The sequence below is a fragment of the Rhinolophus sinicus genome, linkage group LG09 (genome assembly GCF_036562045.2).
Source record: "Rhinolophus sinicus isolate RSC01 linkage group LG09, ASM3656204v1, whole genome shotgun sequence".
Classification (NCBI taxonomy): domain Eukaryota; kingdom Metazoa; phylum Chordata; class Mammalia; order Chiroptera; family Rhinolophidae; genus Rhinolophus; species Rhinolophus sinicus.
The window spans coordinates 105,162,570-105,178,957 of NC_133758.1; the positions used below are offsets into that span (position 1 = coordinate 105,162,570).

Below are 16,388 nucleotides of genomic sequence, written 5' to 3' on the forward strand. Positions count from 1 at the left end.
CAGATCACTCTGACAGCTCGTCAGCCAGGTCCTGACATGACTCTCCATGCAGCAATGGGAGGACAGTGAACCACAAATCATGTCTCTTCTTGCTGACCCTTGTGTTGTAGGTTTCCCCCAAAGAACCTATTCCTTATCTCAAACTGTGTCACATTATGGAATTCATCTTGAGCTCAGAGACCCGACAGTGCTGGTACATAATTATTCTTAGTATTATGGTTATTAGCAGTTATTTCCACTGTTTTGTAGTTTAAATCCCATTGTCATTCCTAATTATTTATTTGTGCCATCTCTCTCTCTCTGTGTCTGTCTCTCTCTCTCTCTCTCTGTCTCTCTCTATTGAATGCACTAAAGGTTTGTTGTGGTTGTTTCTTACTTTTAATTTGGAATAATTCCCAACTTACAGAAAAGTTGCAAAGATAATACGGAGTTCCTGTAAAACCTTCACCCATCTTCACTAATGTTAACTTCTCACATAACCATGTACATTTGTTTATCAATTAATATTGGTACAATTACTTAGTACAAACATTATTACTACACTACAGACATTATTCAGGTTTTACCTGTTTTTCCACTAGTGTCCTTTTCTGTTCCAGGATGCAATCCAGAATACAGCATTGTATTTAATGCTGTTTTATTTGATTTGTCAAAACTCAATTGTATTGAGTACAATTAGTCTCGTAAAACTTACCCATTTAAAGTGTACAGTTCAGTGGTTTTTATTATGTTACAAAGTTGAACAATCCTCACCATAATCAAATTTTAGAATATTTTCATCACCCCAAAAAGAAACCCTGTGCCCATTAAGCAGTCACCTCCCATTCCTCCCTTCTCCAGGCCATGCCAACCACTAACCTGCTTTCTGTCTCTGGATTTTTCTATTCTGGACCTTTCATGTAAGTGGAATAATACAATATGTGGTCTTTTATGACTGACTTCTTTCACTTAGCATGTTTTTGAGGTTCACCCATATCATAGTATATATCAGTACTTCATTCTGTTTCATTGCTGAAAAGTGTTCCATTGTGTGGATACACTACATTTTGTTTATCCATTCACCATTGATGGGCATTTGGATTGTTCACATTTTTTGGCTAATATGAATAATGCTGCTATGTATATTTGTGTACCCATCTTTGTGTGTACATATATGTTTTTGTTTCTCTTGGATGTATACCTGGGAACAGAACTGCTTGGTTATATGGTAACTCCATGTTTATTATTTCCAGAAACTGCCAAATTGTTTTCTAAAGTGGTTGCACCATTTTACAATCCACCAGCAATATATGAAGGTTCCAATTTCTTCACATCCTCACCAATGCTTCTTCAAACTATAGCCATCTTAGTGGGTGTGAAGTGGAATCTCATGGTTTTCATTTGCATTTCCCTGAGGACTAATGATGTTGAGCATCTTTTCATGTGCTTATTGGCCATTTGTATACCTTCACTGGAAAAATGTCTGTTCAAATCCTTTGCTCAATTTTTAAATTTAGTTACTTATTTTTTCACTATTGAGTTGTAACACTTCTTTATATATTCTGGATACCAGTCTCTTTTCAGATATATGACTTTCAAATATTTTCTCTCAGTCTATGGGTTGTCTTCACTTTTATTGATGGTATAATTTGGAGCACAGAAGTCTTTAATTTTAATGGTCCAGTTTATCATTTTTTAATTTCATTTTATTGCTTGTGTGTTTGATATTGTATCTAAGAAGTCATGTTCTAACCCAAGATCGTGAAGCTTTACGCCTAGGTTTTCTTCTAAGAGTTTCATAGTTTTAGATCTATGACCCCTTTGAGTTAATTTTTATATGTGATTATAAAGTAGGGGTCCAGTTTCATCCTTTTGCATGTGGATATCTATTATAGTTGTCTCAACCCCATTTATAGAAAAGGCTATTCTTCCCCATTGAATTTTCTTGGCACATTTGTCAAAAATCAGTTGATTTCTAATATAACAGTTTATTAATGCCACACTATCTTGATTTCTGCAGCTCTGTAGTAAATTTTGAAATTGGCAAATTTAACTCCTCCTACTTTGTTCTTTTTCAAGATTGTTTTAACTATTCTCTGTCATCTTATTTAACTTTTTTTAATTTAGCAACTTTTGGTTTTGTGATTTTTCTCTATTGTTTCTTATTTCATTCATTTCTGTTTTTATTTTTTCCTTGCTTCTACTTTCCTAGGTGTGCCATGTTTATTTTATAACTGGAAAATGGACATTTCTCTTATGACTTTACAGGCTTTTCTCTTTTCTAACATATGCAATTAAGGCCATAAATGATTCAAGTTCCCCTTTAGCTGTATCCCATATGTTTTATTATGTGTTGTTGTCACTTCTAGTGCTAAGTATGTACTCATTTCACTTAAGGCTTCTTTTTTGACACAAACTATTTAGAAGTGTGTTTTTATATTTTTTGAAAGGGTTTCTTTTTGCTCACTAATTTCAAATTGTAGTCGGAAAACCTTGACTTTTTCTGTATATGCTGAGTCATATAAATTGTGTTTTTCAAATTTTCCATATTTTATTTTTGTCTGCCACATTTTGAATGTCAATTTGTCCAATTTTCCATTTCATTCTGTCCATTACACTATGTTGCCTGGTGCATAGAACATCAGAACTGTTGAATATTCCTAGTGAATTGTTTGTGTTTCTGTGTTGTGGTGACTTTTATCCCCACAAAATTAAAAATTTTAAAGTCTTTTTTGTTTGATACCAACATAATTACACTGTCTTCTGGCCTCTGTTGTGGCTACTGAGTATTGTGCTACCGTGTTCCCCCAAAATAAGACCTAGCCAGACCATCAGCTCTAATGCATGTTTTGGAGCAAAAATTAATATAAGATCCTGTCTTATTTTACTGTAATATAAGACTGGGTCTTTAATATAATATAACATAATATAATATAATAATAATATAATACCAGGTATTACATTAATGTTTGCTCCAAAAGATCCATTAGAGCTAATGGTCTGGCTAGCTCTTATTTTCGGGGAAACATGGTATCAATTTTAAAAATTTGTATTTACTGGTATAATTTTTTGCCATTCCATTATTTTGAGTCTTTCTGAGTCCTTAGATTTTAAGTGTACCTATTATGAGCAGCATATGGTTGGGTCTTTGCATCTGATATCTAAGAGTCTGTTTTTAAATTAATGGATTTAGAATATATCGTTTGATAGGCAGTCTTCTAAGTACTTTCCATATATTAACCATTTAATTCTCACAATACCCCATTAGCGTAGGGACCATTAATATTCCCTTTACAGGGAGGGAGGGACCTGAGACATAGAAATATTGTGATTCACCCCAGTGGACATGAGGATTGTGATAAGGTTGGCTATTACAGAGGAGACAATCCTGGAAATTGTAAGAGGCAGCAGGGTCAAAGGATGGAAAGCATTGATGGGACACCAGAGTTTTCAGCTCACAATAATCAAGAAATCAAGCTAATAGGTGGCACCATCCCACTCACTGGTGACAGTATTGGAATTTACCCAGTTGAGCTCCAGATTCTGTGCTTATAACTGTCATGCAACAGTGTCTGTCATAGGACCTGTTCTTTTCTTAGTGTCTTAATTACATCTTTTAGGCCTTTAACAATTTTAAACATGAGTATTTTACGGTCTCTTTCAGATTGTCATCCTGTTATGTGAAGTTTTAGGGAATCTTTTGGTGCTATTGCGTCTGCTGGTTCTCATGGAGGATTCTGTCCTCCTACGTGTCATCATTTTTGTTTGTGGGCTCATCTGTAGAGAAGCCTGTTTTCTGGGAGCATCCCCTATGGCCTGGGGGCCAGGGAGCCTCTCCAGGGCTGTTTTGCATTTGCCACAGAGCACAGAGAGATCACCGTTCCTGGACCATCCTTTCAGTCATTGATCGTCTTGGAGGTCATTTATCTTCATGGTTCCTGGATCATTTGCAAATATGAACCCCCAAATTTGGGGTAGAAAAAGACCTGGAGATTTTGTTTCTCAGATAGACATTTTTCCCACCCAGGCAGAAGCATACAAATTCTTTTTTGTATCTCCGTGCCAGTGGATCAATGTTTTCCCTAATCTACTCTTTCCGTAAGGATGCAGCCCTTTAAAAACTGCTTTATTTAAGAATCCTGGGCCTCACCCCAGCAGCAGCAGGATCCCACATCCTGACCACTCACTTTCCTCTTTGTTACTGACACACTTCGGCACTTCCTTTCTCTCTTGCTAGTTCATTCATACATTTAAAATAATTTTTGCTGTATTTTGTCAAGCATTTCTAAGAAACGTGGCAGGAAAAATTTCAGATTATCTTTTCTCCTCATCTTATGAGAATTGGAAGTCTCATTCCACCCTTTAAAAAAGTAGGATGTTCATTATTTTCTCTTGATAGAATAATAAAAAATGGGGGACATGTGTACAAGGGTTAGGAGGAAAATGTAAACTATTCATGATCCCACTACCCAGAAGTGAGCAGTGTTGATGGGTTTCCTTATTTTATTTTTATATGTGTCTAAATATACCTATACACACCTGTGTGTGTGTGTGTTTGTGTGTGTGTGACAATTGACCCTTGATCAACACAGGTTCGAACGTTGCAGGTCCACTTATACATGGAGTTTTTTTCAGTAAATAGCGTAAATGTATTTTCTTTTCCTCATGATTTTCTTAACATTTTCCCTGCTCTAGCTTGTGATATGTAGTATACAACATATACTACATATCACATACAAAATATGTGTTAATCTACTGTTTATGTTATTGGTCAGGCTTCTGGTCCACAGTGAGCTATTAGTAGTTACATGTTTGGGAAGTCAAAAGTTATATGTGGATTTTTGACTGCACAGGAGTCGGTGCCCCTAACAGCCACCCTCACTCCCCAACAGACCTGCATTGTTCTAGGGTCAACTGTATTTCCTAACTGGATTCATATGTGTACATCCGTTTACTAATTTTCTTCACCTGGTAGTATATTGTGGTTTTATTATATCATTAAAGTTCATTAAATTTACTTTTCTTTACCCTGCCACCTAAAAATAAAAAAGGGAATACCTACTCTAAGAGCCCTACCATTCTAACTTTGTGCCACTGATAAATGCCTTACATTTAAAGCAAGATAATGTTGTATCTCTCCCATAGAACTGGTTTTCATGGACTATTCTGAATAACTAGGTATATTCTGAACATATTGTCTCGTCTCTGATTTGCTGCAACTGAATCTCAGACGCTTTCTTGTTGCCACTGCTCTGTAAGTGAAGCTTAGACTGTCTAAAAGTGGCCCCCAAACACAGTTGCTATGTCAGGGCTGTGAGAGAACAGAATTTAACAGCGAGCCTCTCCATGGGCCAGGGCATAAGGACAATCTGAAACCAAGGTTGGGGAATGACAAGCATGCCTGATGGAATGCCATTCCCCTTCGCTCCTTCTAAAAACAGTTTGACTTCAGGAAAATGGGCGTTGTGTTTCATTTGGTCTTGAAAATGTAGGTCTAACTTTGGCACAGCCTTTCTATCTGCCCTGCAGCATCGATATCCCAATGGATATAATGATTGTGAAGGCAGATTGAACAGTACGAAGGAGATAATCCTGGAAACTGTAAAAGACAGTCAGCATCAAAGGGTGGAACGTGTTCTTGGGAGACCAGGGTTTTTAGCTCAGAGTAATTGAGAAAGCAACTCAAACTCATCCAGCATTGTGAAATGTGCATTTTCTATAAGTTACCCCGTTGGCCCTCCCCCTTGAGTCACCACTATGCAACCTCTCGACCAAATCGATTCGAGTTCCACATTAGGTGCTTGAAATTCAAATTAGTTCCAGCTTACTAGAATTTATAGTAAAAACAATCGTTTATAGTCCAACACCTTTGATTTACAACAGCCTGGATTTATGAGAGAAAAAGGAATTTTAAGGTTCCAAAGGCTGCCCCCTAAAAAGATCAAGGCACAAAATTTATGTTGTAAACAAGCGGTTAGAAAGAAATTAGTAGAATAACTAAATGACCCTACTTCCTGCAGATTAAAGATTGCCCAGACTTTAGTAAAAAACTTTTTAATTTCAAAATAAACATAAAAAGATGTAGCTGCTGGTGAGTTCTTAAAAGGGGCCCAAAAATCTCTGACAGTGGCCAGAGAGCTGTGGAGAAAATGAGGTGGGTGGAGAGTGGCCTTCAAGGACACGATGACCCAGGAGCAGATGGAGTGCCTCATGTCTCAGTTACATCTCTCTCCCGGAGGATTGACATGGACTAAATGCCTCCTCCAATGCCCGGAGGCCCAAGAAGTCCAGAGATGACAATATGGAGAAAAGGACACATGTGAGAATATCGTGAATTGAGTGAAACCTAAAATGCCTGGAAAACATTGAAATGACTGTGTCTACCTATTGCTTTTCTGTCATCAGGTAGAGTGAGGGCTCAGAATTGAACTGTGTTACAGGAAATAAAGTTCAGTGGCTTTCCCATTTGAGTCCGTGGCCTGTGAAAAGCTTGCCTCCCAAACTTTGAGAAGCAACATAAGGGAATTTATCATAACTGTGCATCTGGGTATCATAGAATCCAAAGGAAAAAGTGTGAGCTGGGCTCAGAAGGGACTAGAACTGAGTACTGGAAAGGCATTGGAGGAACTGTTTCTTTCTGCTTATCTATATGCCTCATCTCTCTCTGAGGACTAGCTTTCTCTACTTCCCCCATCCCAATGCCAGAAGGTAATGGCATCTAAATCCTAAGTTCTGGGGCACAGTTTTGGCCACAGAAAGATTTTAACTTTCTGTCTCTTAGTCTCAAGTCCAATTCTTGCCCAAGGATCTGATTGGCCCACATTAGTCCCATGTCTGTCTCCCTCGATTCAATCAACAGTCACCCAAAGGAGCAGTGGTCTGTGGGGAAAACGTGACTGCTGTGGGTCGTCACCTGGTTCAGGGCGCAGTTCCCAGTGAGTTGGAAACAGCTGTGAGCTGGGAGGACACCCCAAAAGATGAGGAGTTCTCATTCATTGAGACTTGGTCCTCACTTTTCCCATCTACAAAGTAGGAGGAAAAAAATCTGTAATATCCCTACTTAGAAGTGAAGGCAAAGGAAACTAAGATGTATTGACTTCTCTCCTGTACCAGACATTGCAGCAAGGTACGCAGGTTATCTTCGCTCATCCTGAAAAGAACCCTAAGAGATGGGCATTTTAATGTCCATCTTTGTAGATAAGGAAATTGATGCTCACAGAGGTTAATCTCATCACTGGTAAATGGCAGAGCTCAGATCTGAACCCAGACAGAACTAGTGCTGCAATAGGAGAAAGAACTATTATTAAGATTGAGATAATGTCTGAAAGCTGTGCTTGGCCCTCTCAGCTATTAATAAATTGCCTGGGACGGTATCTTACACGTAATGAATGCTCCAAATTAAAAGTCTCATTCATAAGAGCACATGACCCTTCGATTATGGCAGAAGTCTTATCGTCGTGGCGTGTTGGGCTCACATGAGTCCACCAAACCTCTAGGAAGTGGGCTCCCATCTGCCTCAAGAGGTTTCTGCCAAGACACATTTTCTTAAAGATGAAAACATCAGCGATACCTGTTCTAACTGTAACTGCCCTTCAGTCACTATTTGGTGCTGTGGATTAGAGAGCTTCTGAAGCTCCCTTCCATTGCTGCCTCCTGTTGAGGTGTGAACATGTAGGTTTAGGGCCCTGTTGTCACAGCTGGCTCTAATCTTCTGACCTCCTGAGGTTAAATATAACTCTTCTGATAGATGCTGAGCTGATACACAAAGAAAGCTCAGACTCTCTTGTACATGTTTGCTGAATGAAAAATTTGTCAACAGGTAACGATTAATTACCCACTATATTCTCAGCCCTGAAAAGATTAAGCCTATGAGATATAATCCATGCCTCTGAGAGCAAACAATCTTTTCTGTACAATTGGAAAGCTAAGAACTTAATTATAAGGGAAATGCAAAACCACAATGAGATACCTCTTCATACACACTAGGATGGCTATAGTGAAAATACATAAATAAATAAAGTAATTAATTAATAGTAATACCAATAATAAAGGAGAATAAGTGTTGGCAAGGATGTGGAGAAACTGGAACCCTCACACATTGCTGATGAGAATGTGAAATGGCGCAGCCACTGTGGAAAACAAGTTAAACATAGAATTACCATGTGACCCAGCAATTTTACACCTGGGTATAAAGTGAAAGGAATTGAAAACAGGTATTCAGACAAGAGCTCTTACTTAAATATTTACAGCAGCACTGTTCACAATAGCTGAAAGGTGGAAATAGTTCAAATCTCCATCAACTGATGAATGGATAAACAAAATGTGGGATATCCACATTTGCTCCAAGTAGAGCTACTTAAGGACGGTGTGGGTGGAGTTACAAAGCTCTGATACTTTTTAGAGTTGCTGGGGGTTGTACCTGCATCCGGAGAAGACCGACTGCTAACGAACAGGGCCAGCCCAGAGGAAAACGCCAAGGGATGGAGAGAGACAAACATCCAGTGATTTTATTTGAGCATCTACCATCAACCATGCCGAGGTTATTCAGCTCTTGGACTTCTCAGTTATCTGGTCCAATGCTTTTTCTTCTTTGCTTAAGCTAGTTTGGATCAGCTTTCTAGTATATGTAACCAAGTAAGGCAGAGTAAACAATGTTGATTACTAACCATAATTTAGTTGTACACTTTGGCTTCTTATTTTTATATGCTACAGAGAGGATATATCTTTGGGCCATTATAAACAGAAGTTAATTATTGTGGTTAAAAGCTTAATGAATATGAGTTATTGCAGCTACACTAGGAGCAATAGTGACAAAGAGATACAACTGTATATTGATTTTGTTTTCCAAGGAAAAGGTAATTTTGTCCTAAGGCAGTGGTTCTTAGACTTTTGTTTGTTTGTTTGTTAGTTTCTGGGCCCCTTTTACACTTCTGCAGTTTATTGAGGGCCCCAAAGAACTTTTGTTTATCAATATTTATCAATATTTACTGTATTAAAAATAGAAAATGAAATTTTTTTTGAATATATATCTATTCATTTGACAATAGCAATGATGAATGCATTGCATGTTAACATAAATAACATCTCAGTGTTGTTATATTACTAATTTTGACCTTGCAACCCCTTACCCCCACCCCGAGATCTGTTCTAAAATAAAATGTCGGTTTGTTTCAGAATACGAAAAAGCATAATGGAGGACAAAACTTGAAAAGAGAATTTCATTTGCCTAGTTTATAATACTTGAGACTGAAAAGTAGCTCTATCACGTCATAAAATCTTAGCAAAGTTTGCCCAAGGTGGGTGTGCTTGTTGCCTTGGTTTACTAAGTACGTAATGCTTTGGTCTACAGTGTAAAAAAAGGCTGTTGTTACTCACTGTGTAATCAATCTGCCTGGATAGCAAAGATTCTGGGCCTTACCAGAATAATTTCGGGTGCTTCATGTTGACTTTACTATATCCGTGATTATTTACGGAAGAAAAAGAAGAAATGTTCTTCACTCGTGAAAGAGCAAAGTTTCTTGTGAATCCTGTTACCATCTATGGTTTTTTTAAATGCTTTGTTATGACTCTAATTAGGTAACCAATTGTTTCTAAGGCAACCATGATCCTATCTTAATCGAGTATCTAAATATCTTCTGACAAGTTTTTATTTTCATCTTCCCAAAAATTAGATCTTCAATTTAGAAAAAGTAAAATAAAATCAGGATTGGGGGGGAGGAAGGGGGCATTGATCATAATTTATTTTATTTTTTAAACTTTTTGTTATGGTAAAATATACAAAACATAACATTCACCATTTTAACCATTTTTAAGTATACAGAAAATCAAGGTTATCTTTTATACCTAAAACAATCTTGTGATTTCCCAGAGGGGCCCTGGAAGTCACAAAGACCGTTCTTTTACCTTAGAAATAGAGAAGTGCTAGGTTTGTTTAATGTGTTACTATTGTGGGAGTTGCATGAGAACAGTTGTCAAATCAGAAGAGAAACTCGGCTTCCCCTAGTTAAGTGTGCATAGATAAAATATTGGTAATATAAATATTTCAGAAATGGTAAGTTTTCTAGGAAGTCCCTGGAGATTTGTCAATACTCTGTCTGTCCATGATCTGTTTTACCCTCAGTTAAAATACTGATCAAATGCTTAGTGTGTTGTGTTTTCCTATATTTATCAGAGTCCTGGCAACACTTTGCCTGATGCTGTCAGACAACAACACTACACTGTTCCCAGTCCTAATTTCTGTTGTTATTTAACATGTTACCTTGGCCTGGCCACCGTTCTATTTCTTTAATTTGTACCTGGTATCTTCTAGGCCAGTGGTTTTCAAATGAGGATACACATCAGACTTATCTCTGGAATTTTATAAAGATACAGATGGCTAGGCTCTGCTCTTGAATCTTCTTACTTGATATTCTTAGTGTATTCTTGGTATATTATGTTTCATGATAATTATATCTCAAGATTTTTTTCCTCTATAAAATTGTGTTTCTCCATTTCTATGAATCAGATTTCTTTGAATATAAGCTGAATCATTATCCTTAGGAACAGTTTTTCTATTATTTTTTTCTTTTTTGGAATGGCTTTGTTATCTTTTTCTTGCCATGCCATAGAAACAACCCAATTTCCTTGCTGGTTGTGTTACTAGGTACCCCTCATCAGACCTTTCACATTAGAGGATTCCTGGTTATAAATTAACCACAACTTTTTAAGTCTCTGCCATCTGCAGATAGTTTTTGTTTTAATCTGATGTTTGCATGAAGGCTCAGCTGTAAACAACAGGCCAGATTTTGTCTTCAACCAAGAAGGATGGTCTCAGAGCTTTCTCCAGGTATAGAAAAGCACTGTACCAGTTACAGCAAAACATCAGCGCTTTAAAACATAACCTCTAGGGTACAGGCTTCTGAGCCGGCATCCCTTAGCTGACTTTCAGACAGGCTGGTGGACTGAGTCAAGACCTCCAGGACTGTTTGGAGTCAAGAGGACTGCTAACCCCAGACCCATAGGACAGGAATTAGTTACGTCAGACTGAATGAACTGATGAGAGAAAGTTCACTGATTTTTTTTGGGGGGGTGAATGTTGTTGATTTTGTTTCCGTGTTCTCTATTCTGGTTGTGTAAATAAACTTTTCTTTCTTCCTAAGCTGTCTTGAACTGATACAATTTTGTAGGCCCTGCTTTTGTGCACTGAAATGAAACATTTAAAAATTATATTCGATTCTCACTAACCCCACAGAATTCAGAAACTCTTACTTTTTGTGGCAATGTAGTAATGTGCAAAGGTTTAATAAGAACCTGTTCTCCTCCTTAGCGCAGGATACAGTTGAATGAATCAATTGTACAATCAGGACCTTACACGGAGTGTCATGGTGGAGAATGATGCTTATTTTGTCAGATGTGACCAACCACTTTTAAGGACCGAAGGCTGACTTCACTTATGAAGCTGATGCTTACAAAGTCCCCCGAGGAAAACTCATTCATGTGTGGCTTACAGGATCCCAGCCTTACAGGAAGGTTGTCTCCTGACAGACAGGGAACCTTTAAAAAATTGGGGGGACTTTAAGAACAAAGAAATTCACCCAAATTTATAGGTCCTGCAGATGAAAATTGATGGCAAGAGTTTCCTAGCCACAGGAGAGCAAAATCTTTTAAGAGATCATTCTGGCATTCCTTACAAAAAGTTCTAGACAGAAACTCATTTTCTAATTGGTCAAATTACTATAATGGACCTGGATTTTGCAAATCAAACTTAAGAATAATCTTTCTTAGAGATTGTTATGATCACAAAAGGAGAGGGGAGACTAGGGAAAAGTTGTAAACGACTTTAAAATAGACCAAAACGTTACTTGGTGTCTTGAGTGGAAAACTGTGCACCGTTTGGGAGCGCACCCTTCCAAGTTTTCTGACTCTTTCGTTTTCTTTGAGCTGCTTTACAGAAAACTGATAGTAACGCAACTAATTCTTGTTCATAGAAATAAAGTCTGTGTCCTACTCTACCAAACATAATACACACAGAATATACGAATATTCCAGTGACTTGCATTTGATTATTACCCTGTGGAGAGTAACCAATTTTGCATCTATTTGTGCATTCATTCCCGATCAACTATGAAAGTGTATGTTGTGCTCTGAATTCTCCTTTATAGCGTCTTACTGTTTCCCTCTTTAACTAAAGAGTTAAATAAAATCTTTAATGTTTCATTTTCTATTTATATAAGCATCATGGATTTTACCTTTTTAAAAAAATATATCATTTTACCTGTTACTATATTTTCCTGTTAACATATTTTCCCACTCCTTTGCTTTCACATTCACTCTGGTGTAACTTAAGTGTCTCTTATAAACAGCATACCGATGAGTTTTGTTTGATTTTTCCTATCTGGCAATCTATGTATGTTCTCATCTGTGGGTTAAGTCCATTCATACTGATTATGATTACACTTAAATTAGAATTACTTACTCCATCTTATTTTGTGTGCTTTCTTTATAATAAATTTTCTTGGCTTCTTTGTATTCCCTTCCTGTTTTCTGTTGGACTGATGGAGTTGTCTTAGCTTCACTCTTCCTCTCAGCTGCTGTCCCAGCGTTGTAGCTGAGGACACGCATGCTTGTAGGGGCAAGACTGGAGTAAAGCCCGTGTGCTGTCATCCACATTGTCGTATATTATTAAATGGACGTATCCTAAGCGATCAGTCTGCAAATATAATGGCGGCAGCTTCTTCTTTGGCAAACTACCTGAATACACACATTTTCCCAGAGGAAATCCACACTCTGGAAGGAGCTCTGGAGCAATGCCCCTGGGACACCTCTCTAGAGAATGAGTGAATATAACTGGGTCCAAATGAGCCTCAGCAGACAAATAAAAGACAGGCAGAACTACAATCATTATCAGAAAGGGGAAAGAGAAAGATGTGAAAACAACTGGTTTGCCATCTTAACGTCTGTGTTTCTCGCTCAGCACCACTGAGGAGATATTGCTGAAAAGTCAAGTTTTGTGCTGTGGTGAAGGAAGGCAATGGAAATGCTAGGAGTAGGGAGCATGAGAAGCTGTCTTAGTTGAAAGTAAGAGCAAGGAGGGAACAACTGAACAACAGGATATTGAAGTGTTTAAATGAATAAAAAAGAAATTAAACAAATCAAAGTATTTGTTTCTTTGACATATATAATAGAAAAATGTTTTCTTTTTTGATCAGATAGACATCTTTTGGAGGGAAATGTAGCCAAATCCTGTCACCCAGAGCTTCCTCAGATTCTAGATTCAAATCTTTTAGAGCGGTAACAAAAATGAAATGATTTTGTAAAAACTAAGATGGACAAATGCAGAGACAAAATTCAGGATGAATTTTTCTGGTCAGAAGGCAGAAATGCTGAAGTAAATCCTTTTCCTGATTTCTATGGGTTATTTGGGTCACAATGACTTATTCATGTAGATTTTTAAATTTTGCTGATCTTTCCTTTTAATTTTTTTTTCAAACTCGAGTTGCAGTGCAATAAATTTTGGCATAAGCTTAACTCACATGCCTGCCCTTTTTAATCCTCCCTCCCTCCAGGTGTCATTTTTCTTGAGTGTGTTGGGAAGGAGAGAGGGATTGGGGATAGTATGTTGCCCTCTTAGGTGTTGCTTCTCCAGATCCTGGGCTTCTTTCACCTCTCCCATCACCTCCGTGACAAATCACAGACTTCTCTACTTACTGTCACTTCCTGGAACTTGAGGTCTGCAGTCCCTCTTGATACAGTGGGACTACCTGGGGCTCAAAGGGTGAATGTGAGATGGGCTGCCACACTTCCCTTTCTGCCTAATTCCTCATACCACATAACCACAAGGCTGTTTGGAGGCAGCAGATTTACCAAAGGGTAGGGCTAATTGAATGGACTTACAATGTGGGAGTAAATAAAAGGTAAAATCATCCGTTAAAGTCAACCTTCCAGTAGAATCAAAGCCACAGAGGACTTGGGAACAGGGGTGGGTAGAAGAGTCGGCTTGAGCAAGAGAATCTAGGGTGGGCTTTGCAATTCCAAACTGGGCTCCTGAGACCCACGTCCCAGCCAGCATGTGGTTCGAATAGCCCTTCTCTTATCAACACACATCTCCCAAAGACAAACAGTAGTTCAGAAAGAGCAAAGTCTAGATTTACATAAAGGAAGAGAAATATTTCTCTAAATGAAATAAAGATTGCACAACTCTCCACCCACCAGTGGAGATACTTTTTAATGTTCCTTCTGCTTCAAAACAACGGCCAAAGGCAAAATCCCCTGAAAGGGGGTTCAGGAGGCCCTGATGGTCTTTCACCCTCAGGCTACACAGAAGACCTGGCTGGAGTTCTGGAATGATCACTGTCCTGAATATATCACCACACAAGGTGCTTCACAGGACTCTGTCCAGGTGGGAGGGAGGCAGAGTGATTTACCATCTTCCTGTCTAAGCAGCTGACTTCCAGTTGCATTAAACAAACTAAGATTCAAGCAACTTCTGTAGGTGCGCATTCCAGGACTCTTTCCATTAGTTAATAAAAAACGACTGGAGCAAAACTGGTACAAGACTTTTCTCTCTAAATCTGTGATTCTCAAACAGGGTCAGTTTTGCCCTCCAGGGAATATCTGCCAAGGTCTGGAGACATTTTGTCACAGTGGTGGGGGGAGTAGGGGGAGATGGTTGTCACAATGGTGGGGGAGTAGGGGGAGACGCCCGGATGCTGCTAAACATCCTACAATGCACAAGACAACTCCCCACAGGAAAGAATTATCCAGCTCCAAATATCAAGAGTGCTGCTATTGAGAAATGCTGCTCTAAATGCTTGGGGAAAATGAGATTTCTCTTCATCTGTGACTAGTATTCACCATGCTACCACCCTCATGGCACTCCTGAATTTTACTTTTAAAATTTATCAGCTAATCTTCCTACAAATCATCCCCCAGAAGCAGATGAAGAGTAAAAATGGCATTTCCTGAGTTCTTACTATGTGCCAGGTCCTAGAATAAGGATTTTACATACTTTATCTCACTATTGTCTCCATTTTCAGAAGAGAAAACTGAGGCTTGGGGCAATTAAGTAAGTTGCAGATGTACATAAAACTTAACATTGCAAAGGTGAGAAACAACCCAGAACGCCCAAGTGTCTCCTCTTTAACTCAATGCCTTTCTAAGGAAACCAACAGGATCCATTGAGCTCATTGAGCAATTGCGTAATTTTTCTATTTTTCATCATGAGAATGTTTCATCTTCTGACAAAAAGTTTTTGTTGAATAAACATAACTTTGTAATTAGGGTCATTCATCACTTGGAGCAAACTTGATAGATAAATTTAAAAACACTCATATTTTTAAAACTCCCTCCTTCCCCAAATGAAGAAAAGCTTTGTATTTTCTATATTTTAGTCTCAAATTTAAGGAATCTCTTCATTTTGGGGGCTGGCAGACTAATGCATATAATGGTTTACATCACAGAGCCAGGTAAAATTGCAACGAAGCTTGCTCTACCTTGAGAGAAAGGAAGGAAGGAAGGAAGGAAGGAAGGAAGGAAGGAAGGAAGGAAGGAAGGAAGGAAGGAACAATCTGTAACATTTACAAAACAGCATATTGAATTTTTTATTCATGTGCTATCTCTTCCATCGTCCTGTGTATTCGTTTTCTACTGCTGCATAACAAATTAAAACAAACTCAGCAACTTAAATCAATTCCCATTTATTAGCTCACAGTTCTTCAGTCAGAAGTTCTGGTACTGCCATGGCATAACTGAGTTCTCTGCTCAGAGTCTCCTAAGGCTGAAATCTGGTATCAGTCAGGCTGAGTTCTTGTCTGGAGGCTCCATGGAAAATCCACTTTCAAGCTCATTCAGGTCGTTGGCAGAATTCAGTTCCTTGCAGTTGTAAGGACTGAAGCCTCATTTCCTTGGTGACTGTGGCCTCAGCTCCTAGACTCTGTTCTCTGGTCCTTGCCAGGTGGTCCCTTCCATCTCCAAAGCCATTAGTGGAGAATCTCCCTGATGATAAATCTATCTCATGCTTTGACCCTCTCTCCAGGAAGAGCCCAATTCCTTTTAAGGGCTCACCTGATTAGGTCAGGCCCACTCAGGACAATCTGTAATCTTACAGTCAATTAATTTAAGACCTTGATTACCTCTGAAATATCCCTCAGAGCAGTATCTAGATTAGTGTTTGAATAATTAGGAGAAGGTATGTGTACACCAGGGAGGCAGGGATCTTGGGGGTCTTAGAATCCTGCCTAGTTTACAGTCTGTAAATTCCTTGATGGCAATAAAACTGGGCCTTGTGCATCTTTGTCTGGTACCCAATTGATGCTCGATAAACATTTGCTGTGCTGAGTTGTTTTAAAAGAACTGAGAAATTATGAAGTCAGGAAATCAACTTCCAGGTAAGGATGGTTCCCATCAGGAAAAAGATCCTATAAGATGCAATG

The 16,388-nt window shown here is 38.5% G+C and overlaps 1 protein-coding gene across 1 annotated transcript in view; it reads left to right on the forward strand.

Moving 5' to 3' along the window:
* The window catches only part of PLEKHA8 (pleckstrin homology domain containing A8), a 71,421-nt gene extending 62,899 nt beyond the window's left edge, over nucleotides 1-8,522 (forward strand). Inside the window, exon 14 of the mRNA XM_019726184.2 lies at nucleotides 8,381-8,522. Within this exon, the coding sequence (XP_019581743.2) occupies nucleotides 8,381-8,425 (45 nt within the window). The 3' untranslated portion in view covers nucleotides 8,426-8,522. The remainder of the gene's footprint in view (nucleotides 1-8,380) is intronic.
* The last annotated feature ends 7,866 nt before the right edge of the window (nucleotides 8,523-16,388 follow it).